Source organism: Podarcis tiliguerta, assembly GCF_965153285.1.
Source record: "Podarcis tiliguerta genome assembly, chromosome: 8".
NCBI classification, from domain to species: domain Eukaryota; kingdom Metazoa; phylum Chordata; class Lepidosauria; order Squamata; family Lacertidae; genus Podarcis; species Podarcis tiliguerta.
In genome coordinates this window covers 60,029,622-60,046,544 of record NC_139541.1, presented here as the reverse complement: position 1 = coordinate 60,046,544, position 16,923 = coordinate 60,029,622, and the positions used below count along the sequence as shown (strand labels likewise).

General features: G+C 42.1%; 1 protein-coding gene across 1 annotated transcript; it reads right to left on the bottom strand.

The window, feature by feature from the left end:
- Nucleotides 1-1,621: 1,621 nt before the first annotated feature.
- On the bottom strand, nucleotides 1,622-8,019 carry PNRC2 (proline rich nuclear receptor coactivator 2). The gene is made up of 3 exons (XM_083456368.1): nucleotides 7,869-8,019; nucleotides 4,812-5,020; nucleotides 1,622-4,360 (listed from the first exon to the last, which is right to left on the bottom strand). Exon 3 carries the CDS (start codon nucleotides 4,340-4,342, stop codon nucleotides 3,926-3,928), a length of 417 nt encoding a protein of 138 aa, XP_083312494.1. The 5' UTR covers nucleotides 4,343-4,360; nucleotides 4,812-5,020; nucleotides 7,869-8,019; the 3' UTR covers nucleotides 1,622-3,925.
- Between the last annotated feature and the right edge of the window lie 8,904 nt (nucleotides 8,020-16,923).

The window sequence follows — 16,923 nt, the reverse complement described above, 5'->3', positions numbered from 1 at the left end:
GTTCTGCATTGTAATCTTAACCTGTTCCAAACACTGTTTAAAATGTATCGGTTTGTGGCTGAGGGATAAAATTTTATATCAGTATTGAGTAAAAATGGGTACTAAGTTGTATTGCTCAAGACATACCAATGATGTATTTCCAACTATGATTGGTCAACGAAATAAGATAATTCTTTGTTGGGATAGTTTGGTGTAGGTATTTCTATAGGATTGCATTTGACTAGTTTAAAAAACAAAATATTGGTCAAATCAAGTAGCTAAAATAAGCCTTCAGCTTGTAGTGCTCACAGTAGAACTCCTGGTTCCTAGAAATCTCCTGTTCTCCCTAGCAGTGCTAGGTTATATGAAGTCATTCATCGTCCTGTTGCAATAACTGACCCTATGATAGTCACCATTGTGGCACATAAAGCTGCAGGATTCCTTCTCTAAGAAAAGTAAGTTTTCTTGACCCAAACTTTGTTCTCTGACTGCAAAGTATCCTTGACGCAATGACAGGCAGTCCTTTGAGACAATCATGCCAAATGCATCCTGCACAAACCTCCATATTCATAGTCTTAAGGGCTCATTCTGCATTTATATTCAGTGTACATATGTATTACACTAGAGGTGCTATCTTTACATCCATGCCGTACCTTAGTTCAGGTGTGCACTGGGGCTACTATATGACAGAAACTTCCTGGAAAATTAAAGATTGGTTGGCTACTACAACAGGGTTGTGTGCTTTTCCAGTGCTACATTTGTGGGTACAGGGAGCAGGGAATCCCTCAACCATGTAACTGCTACATGATACCATGATGCAAGTAAGAGGTTGTTGGGTATAGGGATGATTTTGGAGGGTCAGGTATCCTAAAACATACAGTCCTATGAATTCCTATCATTTTCCACTGGTTACATACCACACAAGAAGTGAGTTACATTTATTTCATTCTTTTTCAAATGAGGTTAATACATTATAATTCTAAAAGCTATTGCTCATTGCTCACCCTTCCAAATTCCCCATGTGTCTACACTGTTAGCTAAATAACCACTAGTCTTCTGGCAGACAAGTGTTTCAACTTCCTATTTGGCCATAGCAATCACTTTAGGTTTGCTTGATTTGCAAGTTTGTTGAGGTCCCTGGGATGCACACTGGATTTAGTGAGCAGCTATGAGTCCTTGTTGCATTTTGTCATCCAAACGATGCAGACCTGACAAACCAGAGATGGGAAAGAGCACTCTGAAGTTGTGCACTGTTGCTTTTAATTTTGTTTAAGCACACCATATCCTGTCTAAATATTTTCTTTGCTCCAGTTGCAGAGGAATAATGGGAGAAAGACAACAGAAAACTCAGGCCACGCTCCGATAGCCTGAGTTGTCGGTTGTCTTTCTCCCATTCTTTCCAAGGCATCCTTTACCAACATATGCATAAGGTCTAGTCTTTTACTCTTTAATAAACTCGGGCTGAGAAGAGTAACGCATATTCAATTTACAAACCCAAATCCATAATTCTAAGATAAAGCAAATTAAGTAATCGTGTGACCAAGTGATTTAATCTTGCGGCTTACAGTACATTTAAAGTGTGTAGAACACCCACACCCCGGAAAAGGGAAAGTTTGTGTAAAAGTAATAAGCCAACACATTATTAGGGGAGAGAAAACATTACAATTTTTTATTTAAATTTTGTTTCTAATTAAAATTCAAGCAGTACTTCAAACATGAAATTTAGATCAGAATTACATTAGGGCTATAACAATGATTTCAACATATTGATGACAATTTGGGGAAACAATACTTGTGTTTTTTCAAGATGCCCAATACATTTCATTTGGGAATATGGAAAGTTTCTTCACGGTTGCAAACATTTTGAATGTACAAATAGATAAAACATGCACTTTTGTATTGTCAAGTGCTGCAGAGACTTTCTAAAGTAATTAAACATGTTTATTAGTAACTACTGGTAGAAATCCACCTTTGGTATCGCCACCAGATATTCATCATGGAAGGAATTTAAGATTTCCGTTGCTACCAAGTCATGCACCACATACAATTTAAGAAATTATATCCAATTCTGTAGATTCTTGGATGCTGGCAGAAATTGAAAATTGGTTTTCAACTGTGTCATGAGATAGTTGAACTACAGGCCTGAGAGAGCCAAGTTCTACACAGCAGATCCACTGCAATTAATTGACCTGATTTAGTCGTGCCCATTAATTCCAATGGATCTACTCAAGTGTGACTAACATGGTATACAACCCTTAATTGCATCATTCAATGCTGCTAGGAAAGGTAATGAGTTCAAATGCATACTCTTAAACCAAATAAAATATCCAACCTGAGTCACAACTAAGATTAGACTGTCACAAATAAAAGATGGGGTTTTGGCAGATCTTTATTTTACCCTTACTACCATTGTGGGTATTTAAATTTTTGATAATGGCTTGTCTCTGCTATTTACTCAGTACATTCAAAATGAAAGCATTTACTGGCTACAATGCAGCCTTCCCTCAACAGCCCAATCCTAAACACACTTGAGTAGTTCAGATGTAATCAAGCTTGCTTTCAAGTTAAGTGTGCCTAGAATTGCTGCCCAAGGACACAATTCAGCTCCATTGCACCCTGAACTTTTTTTTAAAAAATGCTTGTTTTACCTTTAAAAAGCAGCTTCTCTTTGTACCAAGGTAACTTTAAAATTCAACTTAACAACCAAAGCCAAAAAATGGGGGCTTATACCCTCACTGATACTTGAGTGCAATGGCACAGACATGTGCTTTTAAGGTTTTTTTTAACTTTTTTTTTATTTAAAAAAAATCATGCCATGTGTTTAGCATGGTCTTCTTACATTCAGCAGTTTTGTACTAAAAATATTTCATCTTGGCAGGAAAGCCCAGCATAAATTTACATATGCTACAAAGTTTTACATTTATTTACATGGCTCTTTTTTCCCTAGATAAAGGATGTTTTACACTTGCTAAGTTCATTTAAACAAGTTCATATCATCCAATTTCAGACTGGCCTCAACAGTTCTGTTTCAGCAAAAGATACAAAACATACAGAATGTGTTTCAAACACACAGCTCAGTGAAATTCTGTGAACAAAAAAAACACTTTGAAAGCTTTTGGCAGTCAACTGGCAATGCAAAAATGTTCTTGACCTCGCACACACAGACTGTTTGTGCTCAATGCAATACATTTCTATGGTATAAAAAGCTAGAAATCAAGTGCATGCCCATGTTTTCATTCTTATTAAACAAGTTCTATACAGAATGAGATTTCCAAATTTAAGCGTTTGCATTTTGGTCACAGGGTTCTGGATGGATGCCTACCCGCCCAAACCACCAGTTCAAATGATACAGGTCTCGTAAACTAATAAAATCCATCACAATCTAAATGGCTTTCTTAAAACAATTTTAGGTGTTTGTGTTTTTTTAATCAGAAACTCTAGGCAAAAAGTTACTAACATTTCACAGTATGTGGGGGAAATCAATGATATTTTGCAATTAATTTGCATTGCAGTGGTTGTAAATTTGGTCAGCTGGTGTTAAATTTTAATTCCCCCAAATACATGCTCCATCAAGCAGTTCCAAAAGGGAAGGCAACTGAAATATTTATTAAGAGGGTCTGGTAGTGTTTGTAATTCCAGGACCACACCGGGAGTTGGTTCAGACTACATACTGATTACAATGGTGCATCAGTAGCACAGAAGTTGATAAAAGTGCACAGAACCCCCAAAGAGGTGTGTGTTAACCAGTGCACAAAACCCCAAAACGGGTGTTTCCAAGTGGGGATTCCCCGCATGACATAAAAAACTGACCCAACTTCTATTACACAGCTCATTAATTCCATAAGATGTGCCTTGGTTTGCATTTGGGAACCCAATGCAGACCAACCTTATGGAATTTGAAATGATAACATGTATCTTTTATCCCAATGTATTCATAGATTGTATCTCAAGCCTGGACTTTAAGCAAGGTCTTAAGTTGAAAAGTCATGATTTCTTTATCAGCAGGGTCAAGTGAAACAGTTACCCAGTGGCTTGGTGGTTTAGGAAGAACACTGGGCGATGGTGGCTCACTGAATTTTGCTCCAGCATAATTTTCATTGGTTTGAGGCATGAAGAGGGAGTGGGATAAAGCTGGACTCCAAGTCTGGTTAGTTGGGAAGTGCATTGTATTCTTCCCCCCATTCTGCATGGCCTGCCATGCTACAGATGATGGGCTGCATCCATGTCCCCTCTCTTTTTTGTGGATTTTCTTTATCTGCGAATTCTGATCTTTGCTTTTTTTCCTGTTGTTCAGTTGTTGGTGGTTCTTCGAAGTATTTCTGGGCTGGGTAGATGGAATGTTGAACCTTTCTCCACCCCCCATCTTCAACTTAAGTGTCACCTAGGGCAAGGCAGAGAAGAAAGCAAATGCAATTGTCAATAGAAAACTAGACAAAGTTTCTTGAAGATACAAAGCACACTCTAAATGATATAGTCTTAAAGAGATTGATTATTTATCAGATTTGTGTTTTCAAACTGAAAAGACAAAAATCTAAATGACTTTACTGGCCTTTCATACCACTACCATTTTAAAAAAACAAAACTACAGCATTAACCATAGGTTTAAGAGCCTGAAGGTACACCAAGTAACAAGTCATAATGACTTAAAAGTTTAATTTGCAAACTTTTTTAAAGGTTGCATAATACGCCGAGGAACCCCTAGTCCCTCACAAAGACATAATTTGAAGGCTTCAAGAAGCTTGATAAGTAGGTTTCAAGTGGTTCAAAGACCAGATGTTAACTATAGAGGGTTAGGAGTACTTGTGATATTCCAATGCTGTTTTGTCCTCTACCTTTCAGTTCTCTCTTCAGATTCCACAGTCTCCACCTCCTGTTCTATTTCCTGCTGCCAGACCTGAAGGAATAGATACTGACTCCTGCTGGACCCCTTCCTTTGGCTAGGAATGGTAGTTCTCATGGGCCGATTTGCTGTTTTCAGCCACGAAGCCGAGCCCAACATCGGATTCTCGGCACACGGGCTTCTAGGGTAGAAGTCCCAGCTCTGAAAAGATAAAGGTTTTTTTTAAAAAAAAACAAATAAGATATACGGTAGCTCCTAGTCAGAAATACAGTTTGGAGAACAAATAGAATTTTGATTCTCTTAAAAATAATATCAACATTGTCTCTGTTCTAAACCATCAGTTGCATCTGATTTTAAAAAACATCTAGTTAGTAATTATTTTTCTTTCAGCGTGGGTATCAAATTTCAGAGGAGCAGCCATATTAGCAAAAGCACAGACTAAAATAGACTGTGGCATAAGAATTTGTGGGCTAGATCTCACTTTATTTCAGTAGATTTTCAGCCTGGATCTGGAAGAACCCAGTTCTATGCATGCTTACTCAGACGTTCCAGTGTACTCAAGGAAGCTTACTAATAAGTATGCACAGGACTACAGCCTTTGTCCATCTACAGTCATATCTCGGGTTACAGACGCTTCAGGTTGCGCATTTGCGGGTTGCGCACCGCACCAAGCCCGGAAGTACCAGAAGGGTTACTTCCAGGTTTCACCGCATGCACAGAAGCACTAAAACGCGCTTTGTGCATAAGGGCTAAATCGCACATGCACAGACATGGTGCTGCTGGTTGTGAACGTGCCTCCCACATGGATCACATTTGCAACCCGAGCGTCCACTGTATTTATTTTTAACTCCAAAAGGTACTCTTTTAACTCCCCACTCATTACAATAGTAAATTAACCCGGACTTCTCAAATGTGCTGTATCCCAATGTTTTTGAATGCAATTCCCATCAAAACATCTAGAGGACACGAGGCTAAGGAAGGCTGCATTAACCAGAAACATGTCAATGAAAAAAAACTTTAGCAGCAAACCCTTATGTGCAAATGTTCAATGGTTTGTTGTTAAGATATTCAGCAACAAGTGCTGAAACTAATTAATTTAAACAGTTTCTATTTAAACAAGCTCAGTATCCGACAATTTAATCATTAAAACAAATAATCCTTTTCCTGAGATTATGACTACCAGAATCCTCCTTTTTCAGGAAGAGTAAGATTCCGGAATTTATTTATTTCTTTAAAAAGCAAGCACAGCTAGATCTTTGAACAGAAAAGTTTATTCAAGAAGCCAGTACTCCCATTCAAGACAATATGAAAGGGGGTTAGATTCATAAACTGTCTTATACCCAGTCCATTTAGTCCAGGACTGTCTACCAGGGGTGCCAACTTGAATAAAATATTGTGGGGGGCCCAAATAAGCCCCACCCCCCGCATAATCGATCACATGATGCAGTGCACACACACAATTTGAATGGGAATGCCCATGAACTTTGTGGGGGCCCAGGCCCCCCCCAAATATTTTATTGTGGAGGCCAAAGCCCCCTGGAGTTGGCTCCTATGCTGTCTACTCTGACTGGCAGTGGCTCTCCAGAAGAGGTGTCTCACCAACTACTGCTCCACTCCCTAATTATTATTTTTCTAAGATGCCAGGGATAAAACCTGGTATCCTTTGCATGCAAAACGTTTCTTCCCTCCTTCCAATAGAAACTACATGGCAGCACTTCTCTTCCTTCAAGCAAATCCTCTATCCACTGTTGCCAAGTATACTCTCACACAGATATGCAGTATGCAGTTGGTGGCATCTTAAACCCCTATATTTCAATTATTTAGGGAGCACTACAACACCATCACAATGTTTCATATATATTTGTTTTCTGATTGGTTTTCAGATTTAAGCTGCATTTTATCTAGTTTCTTTCGTGTGTTACTTGGAGAGATCTTTAAATCCAGGATACATACTTGTTCCACTTTCTTTGCCCACTGACATGACCAAAGGAATAAAAACAAAATTCTCAGCAGGATCACATATTTTCCTAACTGCGCACACTGCAAACTTCACAAAATTTTATTTGATATTGTTTTTGATAGCGACCTCCCCCCCCCCCAACCCTGCTTATTTATCTAACCTCCTTTACCACTACAGGAAAAAAATCGGTCCTGGGTTCAAAACAAGGCAGGATACTTTACCCACCTCCTATATACTTATCACTTCTGGAATTCGTTTCCCAAGTAAAGCCTTACCACCGCGACACACAAACACAAAGGGGAATTCGTAAAGCCTCATTGCTGAAAAAGAAACCACCAATCCTCCGGGGAAACCGAAGCCTAAAGTCTTTCCCTTCCCGCCGCTAACACCAAGGGGGGAGGGGAGCTTCGATTTCCTCCTTCCCCACAAGAAAACAATGCCCCCCCAACGTTATTAGGAGTGGGGGGGGGGCTGTACTGGTCAACGTCCTGAAACGGGCTTGTATCCTACGAAGTCACACTCAGGAGCAGATCCGCCGAGAAATAAATGGGACACGGTCTATAACCCAAGTCCAGCGTATGATTTGGTCAGGAACAACCCGATGCGGGGTTTTGTAGTTGTTGGTATTAAAGGGCCCTGTTGTTGCTGCCTTATTTATCTCACGCGAGTGAAGGAAACCGGAGTCTCTCCCCCGCCCAGGGAAAAGGGGAGGAAGAAACGAGCTTGAGCTCTTACTCACAAGACCCATTGAAATCTTGAAATCAATGGATGCGGCTAACGTAGGTCCATTTCAATAAGCCTACTCAAGAGTAGAGCTTAGGAGGAGACAACCCTCTGAGGTTCAGTTCCGCATAAACACGGACAGAGTTAGGCGCCAGCTACCCCGGATTCCCCCCCCCCTTAAAAATCTTACCATTTCTTATCACTTCCACCACCGATTAGGGAAGAAAGACCCATCCTAAATGGGGGAGACACAACATGGCGGCGAACCCACCCAGAGGTCCCCCCCCACCCGCCGCACCCAGAGCCTCCCCTCGGCCGCCCAACACATTCCCGACTGCCGCGGAGCCGCAGTCCTTTGCGCCTCACCGCTAAAGCGCAGCCCGCTCCGCTCCTCTCTTCGCCTCCCGCCGCTGCCGCTCTCGCCTTCCGCTGAAGCGAACTCGCACACAAAATGGCGGCCACATTCTCCCCGCTTACGTACGAGCGAGGAGGAGGGGGGGGAGCCACGCACAACAGGGCCTCGTCCTCTCTCGCTCGGGCTAGCCAATGAGAGAGCGAAGTCTGAGAACAGATAGCCAATAGGAATTGCGTCCGCCTGTTGCTAGGCTTGGGAGGGAACTCGGAGTGGTTAAAAGGGAAAAGGAAAGGAGGAGGATGGCGCAGGCGGAGTTGTTGTTTTTGCTGCTGTTGTTTGATTTGAACCTCTCGAGAGAGGGGCATGTCGGGAAAATGAAGGGATGCAGGAGCAGTTGAGGATGTGATGTGGGGCGGAGGGACTGTAGCAGCTCCTGAGAGGGAGGTGTTCTGCTTCTCTTGCTCGGTCTTGCACGTAACTTGTTTTTACTCATCTACGGTTCAGAGGGTAGTTGTGCATTAGGTCATAATCACACAACATACATTTAGAGTACATTTGTCCCCCCTCCAAAAAAAGCCTGGGAACTGTGGTTGGCCCGTCAGTTACACTCCACAGCACCGGCCTCAACAAAATACGGTTCTCATGAATTCTGGGGGAGAATGCGTGTATGATGCATTTGGGTGGTCTTTCGCGAAGGGGTTGGGCAGTTTTTAAAATAAGAGTTGTTACACGCTTTTGCTCCGGGTCCTCAGCTTGCAAAGAGGAGGGGGAACTCTGTTGCAACAGAAAAAATAAAAGCACTTCCTTGCTTTTCTTCAACTGGTTCCTGCCTCCATCCATTCTTCTCTGACCGATCATAGACCCAAGTCCAAGGAATTGGGCTGTAAAATTTCGTGTAACAAATATCAAAGTTGAAATAAGGAGAATATGCCCAAAGGATCAAGTTTCACCATGTTTCAAGTTAAAGAGTGTTGTAAGAAAAACTGCTCCTCTTTCCTGGTTTCCAAGGAGCCCATATAGAGTCCTTCTAAGGTTCCCTATGGTAGGAGAAAGTAACAGAGGCCAACCGGAGTATATTGAGAAGCAAAACAGCTAGTAAGCTTGATCTTTATTAAAGCAACTGTTGCAAAAGGGTCCCCACTCACCACACGCAGGAGGGAGGAGAACCCTGAACAATGGTGCGCAAGCAAGACTCTTGAAATTGCCCACCCTGTAGCCCAAGACCCATTTACCCCTCAAAAAACATCATACATACATCACATCACTGTCTGCCAGGATACCTGATAATGGTCACTGATTGCATTACATGGGCAATCTGGCCATCTTTTTGTGATGGTTAATACTTTGGCTCCTGAATCCAGGTCACAGGCTCACCCTATTCATACACAAATACGCCCTTAAGACGCCCTTAAAACAGGAGTTGCAAGCAAAAAGACAATGGGAAGGTTTTCCCAATGGCCTCCCTTACTGCAGAGGAATATTTGAGGTCACTGAAAGAGTCAAAATGGCTTCAGGATTGCTCTCCTGCACTATTTAAGGCACGTGGCTTGTATACTTATGTATGTGTTTACCTTGTACATTTATGTACATTTAATTTATATATATATAAGACCTTAGAATTCCTATAATACATGTTTTCATTTTTAATTGTATTGTTTTAACTTTTTTGTGTTTAGCACCCTAGGCACCTTTGGGAGGAAAAGTGGAATAGAACAGAATAGAATAGAAATGCAAGATAGTGAAGATCTTGGTGAAGGGATTAAGATATGCAAAGCTGCAGCAGTGGGGCTCAGGGTTTGATTGGAAGGATTTCTCTAGCTTACTTTCCAGATAATTTAGCCCCTAATCTATTCATTAAAAATGGAATGTTTCCCCCCTACAAACATTTTTAAAGATTTATCTATTTACTTAAAAATAATAAAAAAGGTAAAGGTACCCCTGCCCGTACGGGCCAGTCTTGCCAGACTCTAGGGTTGTGCGCTCATCTCACTCTATAGGCCGGGAGCCAGCGCTGTCCGCAGACACTTCCGGGTCACGTGGCCAGCGTGACAAGCTGCATCTGGCGAGCCAGCGCAGCACACGGAACGCCGTTTACCTTCCCGCTGGTAAGCGGTCCCTATTTATCTACTTGCACCCAGGGGTGCTTTCGAACTGCTAGGTTGGCAGGCGCTGGGACCGAACAGCGGGAGGTTATTTGGGTGCCAAAAGCCCAGCTCAAGTGTTCAAAAACATGTGGATATGTATTCATTAGTGGCTTTAAATGCAAAAAGGTTATTCCTGCCTCCTGTGCATTTCAAGTCACATTTGCATGTTGCTGTACACACCAGAGAAGGGGTGGGGTTGTCTTAATCTGGCACACATTTATGTTTTCCCATGCCTGCAGCCCCACTCCTTGCCCGCCAAACTCCTATTCTATGAAGCTGTCATCTGCACATGTGCAACTGCTGTCTTGAATGTACACACCTCACCTTAACTGCAAAATGAATGCAGCTTGTGCTTTCAGATTGAATGGAATCTGGTTTGAGAGACAACACATCAAACAGTAGTATTACTCAAGAAACAACAGGACAGATATGGACTGTGGCTAAAGTCATGCATACATGGCTTCAAAGACCAGTCGTGGGAGTGCACTGGAGCCATTAATGGTAATGTTTACATAGCCTTAGTCAAAGTTCATTTGATGATTGATTCAATGTCTCATTGCCAATCTCGCCTTCTTCAGCTCTGAATTCCTGGTGTCTAGCCATCTGGCCTATCTATGTACTTCCATGGAGCATGAAGAAGGTTGTTTACATGCTCTTTTCCCTCCCAAGGCTGCATGTGCCAGACATAGGTCCTCCTTTGGAAAGCCACACCCTACAGCAGCTAACCAATCTGTGCAAAGCAGATTCATTACTTCGGGAAACATTCACATCCATCGTGAGCAAGAGACAGGCCTGAGCCACCTCAAAGCAGTACAGACTGGCCTCTAGATTATTGGTAGAATTTCATTTTTTAAATGGCACCGACTTGAGCCCCTTAGGACTGTCAGAGATGTAATTACTTCCCATTCTAAATATCACTTTAAAAACTACAATAGCAAAAAAAGTTATCCAATTCCAAAACTACTGAAGGATGAAGCAGGAAAATAATGGGTCAGCGGCTCCGCAAAAAGGTTGATAGAAATGAAGCAACAGCTCCTGTCTCATCATGGGGAAATTATAGGCTGCCTCACTTGCACTTCTCTTATTTTCTGCTGAGTGCAAACAATTCCCTTGCCATCAACAGCAACAGCAAAAGCGATGTGCCCTGTGGTCAGGGAGAACTCCATAAAGCACAATGTCTGCTGACGGCCAAGGAAACTTTCACTGCTGTTAAGAAGAGTGAAGATAATACAGGTTACACTGCCAAAAAGCTCAGTGGTAGTTCCACCATCTTTCAAATACTAATTTAGCAAAAATGCTCTTGCTTATATTGGCTTATAATTTGAAAGATGTTGGGTTGAAATCCCCACTCAGCCATGAAGCTCATTGGGTGACCTTGGGCCAGTCGCTGTCTCTTAGCCAAGCTACCTCGCAGGGGTGTTATGAGGATAAAACTGAGAGGGAGAGAACCGGGTACATCCCCTTGAAAAAGACATAGCATCAATAAATGTACAGTATATCTCAAGAAGCTACAGACGACCTGTGGATTGTGGCTAACGCTGTGTGTACTTTGTCCCAAACACCAACAGTGGGACCACACTGGAGCCAGACTAACTAGTAATGTGTACACATCCACCAGTGGGATGTTCTCCTAAATAGGAAGAGACAAGACTGTCCTCTTAATTAATGGGGATTACCAGCAGGCAGCTGTGGCATTTCTAGGTGATTCACAACAGCAGGATTATGTGGGTTAGGTCACTTCTGATTGATGGGTTGAGAAGCACACCAGGAAGAACAAAGACTTGTGTGATGTCCAATAGTGCTGACCACTGACCAGCTTTCTACATCTATCTCTGGGTTCCTTTAACAGGTAAATGTTGAGGGTCTATGAGCCTACCTCAGGTCATTGGAGGTCCTGCTCACGGTGCCCCCTCTTGCTGGGATTTTGAGTGTGGCAACGAGAGAGGAATTTCTCATTGGTGGTGCCACACCTGTGGAACGCTCTCCCCAAGGAAACTTGCCTGATACCCACTTTACATGCCCAGGGCCCTAAGTGAAGACTTTTCCTTCTAGTATTAAAAGCTAGAACAGGTCAGGTCAAACCTTCTTTGCTTATTGGCAATGTTCTTTGCAAAAATTCAAAACAGACTCAACGGTACACAGTAAATCACATTTACAAAAACAAATACTGAAAATACTGTATATAAGAACACATTAAGTAAAAGCCTGAATCAGGATTGTATTTTTTTTTAAGCAATGCAACAGTTTTTTTGTTATTTATACTTGTTTTTTCTTGGCCAGTGACTAAATATTGTTTACTGTGGCTGCTATATCATCTGCGCTTTAGACAGATGTGTTTTGTTTTTAAATGTAAGTTAGCAATAAGCTCCTGTGTAGTTGACACATAAATTCAATAATCATAATCATAATATAAACTTGTTATTCTTTATGAAGTCACTTATGCACACATATTCTCAGTCACCCGTATCTATACATCTGTCAAATTCTGCTGTGCTTTGTTAAATCTCATTGATGCAATTTCTAGACTTTTGGACTTTGTAAAGGTTCTTGGTGACTCAGTAAAAACAAGTTTACTTCCTTTATTTGTTTCCTTGTGGTGATTTAAAAGGAACTCTTGTCATTGTTTACAATCTAATTGTAGGAAAGTTTCTCATGGGGGATGAAGATTAAAACAGTGCTCAAGGCTGACAGTCTAGTAAAAAACCCCTGAAATAACTGGAAATCTAGGTATTTCAATGGGCCTCTTTGGGCCTTGGGTAAGTGCTTGTGGTGTTATTGATATGCAAAGCATGTCTATCATCCCAGAAATGAAACCTGGGCAGAAGTGTAAAGCAGAGGAGGTAGTGGGTGGCAAGTAATAAAAGAAAAAGCAACTAAAACAACAGGGAACATGTAGAAAAAGCAGAAATACAAACTAGAAATGAAAGTGGCCCATATTATTATTATTTTGTTATAAAAAGCTTGGGTTGTATCCAGCTAAGCCCTATTCAGAGTAGAACATTGTTTTCAGTGAATACCAAATTTGTTGGTGAGGGAGGTTTAGAATTCTAACAGGGCAATTTTACACATGTCTACTTAAAAGTACCGGTAAGTCCTAATGGAACTTCCTCACGCGTACGTGGATATAACAGAAGCAGGGGTGCCAACTTGGATAAAATATTGAGTGAGGGCAGGTAAGCCCCACCCTGAATAATCAATCACAAGATGCGGCACACCACACGCAAACCATTTGAATGACAACACCCAGGGCTTTTCCCCGCTCAGTTCCAGCACCTCTCAGGTGGGCGCCATTTGCTATGGAGATGGCTAGTGAGACCAAAGCCAGTGAGCATTTGCAGCTGAGTTCAGCTACATCAGTCGCTCACCTAAGGTCACTAGGATGTTCTCTTAGGCAACCTAGGAAAGGCCTTTTGCTGACGTGCGCCCACTTCAGCATTGCCACCTGCTTCTGAGTCACATCCTGGTCCTTCTGATAAGCTCTGCAAACCTACACAAGGCAGGGAGAGTGCAAAGCTCAGTGACAGAATACATACGTTACTTATAGAACTGTTCAGGCCACAGCCACATTATGCATTTATAGTAACATATAACTTTAAACAGTCATGGCTGCCCCAAAGGATATTGGGAACTGTAGTTTCTTAAGGGTGCTCAGAGTTGTTAGGAGACACAAACACCCACCCACCCCGTTCCCCTCATATAACTACAGTTTCGGTGTGTTGTGAGAAAAAATGGAGAGGGGAAGAATCATGTACACCACTTTGAGCTCCCAATAGGGAAGAAATATAATAACAACAATAACAACAGCAACAACAATTACTATTAGTAGGAGCAGTACCATTATTGGCTTGGCTCCAACAAAGTTTTGCTCAGAGCACACCCACTGAAATTAATGGGTATGACTAACCTAGTTGCATTAATTTCAGTGAGTCTATTTTGAGTAGAACTTAGTTGGGTACAACTTCTTCTTCTTCTTCTTCTTCTTCTTCGTCGTCGTCGTTTTATATTTTTAATTGATCTTATATGTTTAAATGTTTTCATTTTTAATTGTATTGTTTTAACTTTTTTGTGTTTGGCACCCTAGACTCCTTTGGGAGGAAGGGTGGACTAGACTAGACTAGACTAGACTAGACTAGACTAGACTAGACTAGACTAGAAATGCAAGATAGTGAAGATCTGGGTGAGAGCATTTGTTGTTTAGTCGTTCAGTCGTGTCCGACTCTTCGTGACCCCATGGACCAGAGCACGCCAGGCACTCCTGTCTTCCACTGCCACCCGCAGTTTGGTCAGATTCATGTTTGTAGCTTCGAGAACGCTGTCTAACCATCTCATCCTCTGTCGTCCCCTTCTCCTTGTGCCCTCCATCTTTCCCAACATCAGGGTCTTTTCCAGTGAGTCTTCTCTTCTCATGAGGTGGCCAAAGTATTGGAGCCTCAGCTTCACGATCTGTCCTTCCAGTGAGCACTCAGGGCTGATTTCCTTAAGAATGGATGCGTTTGATCTTCTTGCAGTCCATGGGACTCTCAAGAGTCTCCTCCAGCACCATAATTCAAAAGCGTCAATTCTTCGGCGATCAGCCTTCTTTATGGTCCAGCTCTCACTTCCATACATCACTAATGGGAAAACCATAGCTTTTACTATACGGACCTTTGTTGGCAAGGTGATGTCTCTACTTTTTAGAATGCTATCTAGGTTTGCCATTGCTTTCCTCCCAAGAAGCAGGCGTCTCTTAATTTCGTGGCTGCTGTCACCATCTGCAGTGATCATGGAACCCAAGAAAGTAAAATCTCTCACTGCTTCCATTTCCTCCCCTTCTATTTGCCAGGAGGTGATGGAACCAGTGGCCATGATCTTCGTTTTTTGATGTTGAGCTTCAGACCATATTTTGTGCTCTCCTCTTTCACCCTCAATAAAAGGTTTTTTAATTCCTCCTCACTTTCTGCCATCAAGGTTGTGTCATATCTGAGGTTGTTGATATTTCTTCCGGCAATCTTAATTCCGGCTAGGGATTCATCCAGCCCAGCCTTTCGCATGATGAATTCTGCATATAAGTTAAATAAGCAGGGAGACAAAATACAGCCTTGTCGTACTCCTTTCCCAATTTTGAACCAATCAGTTGTTCCATATCCAGTTCTAACTGTAGCTTCTTGTCCCACATAGAGATTTCTCAGGAGACAGATGAGGTGATCAGGCACTCCCATTTCTTTAAGAACTTGCCATAGTTTGCTGTGATCGACACAGTCAAAGGCTTTTGCATAGTCAATGAAGCAGAAGTAGATGTCTTTCTGGAACTCTCTAGCTTTCTCCATAATCCAGCGCATGTTTGCAATTTGGTCTCTGGTTCCCCTGCCTCTTCTAAATCCAGCTTGCACTTCTGGGAGTTCTCGGTCCACATACTGCTTGAGCCTTCCTTGAAGAATTTTAAGCATAACCTTGCTAGCGTGTGAAATGAGTGCAATTGTGCGGTAGTTGGAGCATTCTTTAGCACTGCCCTTCTTTGGGATTGGGATGTAGACTGACCTTCTCCAATCTTCTGGCCACTGCTGAGTTTTCAAAATTTGCTGGCATATTGAGTGTAGCACCTTAACAGCATCATCTTTTAAAATTTTAAATAGTTCAGCTGGAATGCCATCACTTCCACTGGCCTTGTTATTTGCAATGCTTTCTAAGGCCCATTTGACTTCACTCTCCAGGTGAGGGCATTAAGATATGCAAAGCAGTGGCAGGGGGGCTCAGGATTTGATTGGAAGGAGAGGGTTGTTTAACCTTTTCCTCCTGTGCCATTTCCCTGATTAAATCACCTCAATCAAAGCAGTTGTTTGCCCAAGAGCAGAAACATCAGTTGCTCCACACCTTTTGTGAAGACTTACTGTTTTGCCCAGGCTTTCCCTGCCCAATAAGATGGAACTCTGTTTTACATGTTTGAATCCTCTGGATATCTGTTTTATTTCCTTTCATATTGCTGTTTTATTGGTTTTAGGCTGTTTTTTCATGTTAATGTTTTAATGATGCATTATTTGCTTTTATAGACTACAGATCACTTGGAGACTTTTGAACTATGAAGTAGATAAATGCTATTAAACAAACAAACTAAAGACAGAAAATGAGACATGTATTTTGAAACAGGCCCTAGGTTCAGTCTTGGACAAGCCCAGCCCAGGAAGAATAGGGTGGCTCTATCTTTCTCACGGGGGAGAAAAAAACAGAAGCTTTCCACATAGAAAATCTCCAGTGCAGTCTTTGCAATCTCAGGTAACTGGCTTGGCAAAATTCCCAGCAGGAAATGTGGCTAAATATATTACCCAAGCCTAGTGACACAGAGCTGACAGCTGCTGCCCCTATCTAGTTTCAGGGGCGGAATATGGTCAGAGAGGCACTGGATGAATCATAAAACTGTCGCAGAACAGGAATAGTGGAGGAGAACTGGGCAGGCCGGCCCTATCATAAGGCAGGGTGCAGCAGCCTGCCTCAGGGGACAGATTTTGGGGTACAATTAGAATTACCAGTCGCCTAGTTCTGTAAGATATTACCAGTAGCACCTGCAACAAAATGTTGGAGTATTACAGTCATCCTCTAACACAGGAGTGCTCCTAGTGATGTATAGAATCATAGAATCATAGAGTTGGAATAGACCACAAGGGCCATCGAGTCCAACCCCCTGCCAAGCAGGAAACACCATCAGAGCACTCCTGACATATGGTTGTCAAGCCTCTGCTTAAAGACCTCCAAAGAAGGAGACTCCACCACACTCCTTGGCAGCAAATTCCACTGTCAAACAGCTCTTACTGTCAGGAAGTTCTTCCTAATGTTTAGGTGGAATCTTCTTTCTTGTAGTTTGGATCCATTGCTCCGTGTCCGCTTCTCTGGAGCAGCAGAAAACAACCTTTCTCCCTCCTCTATGTGACATCCTTTTATATATTTGAAC

What these genes read in the sequence shown, in the direction of transcription:
- PNRC2 (XM_083456368.1), bottom strand. Translation starts at nt 4,342, where the DNA reads ATGGGGGGTGGAGAAAGGTTCAACATTCCATCTACCCAGCCCAGAAAT.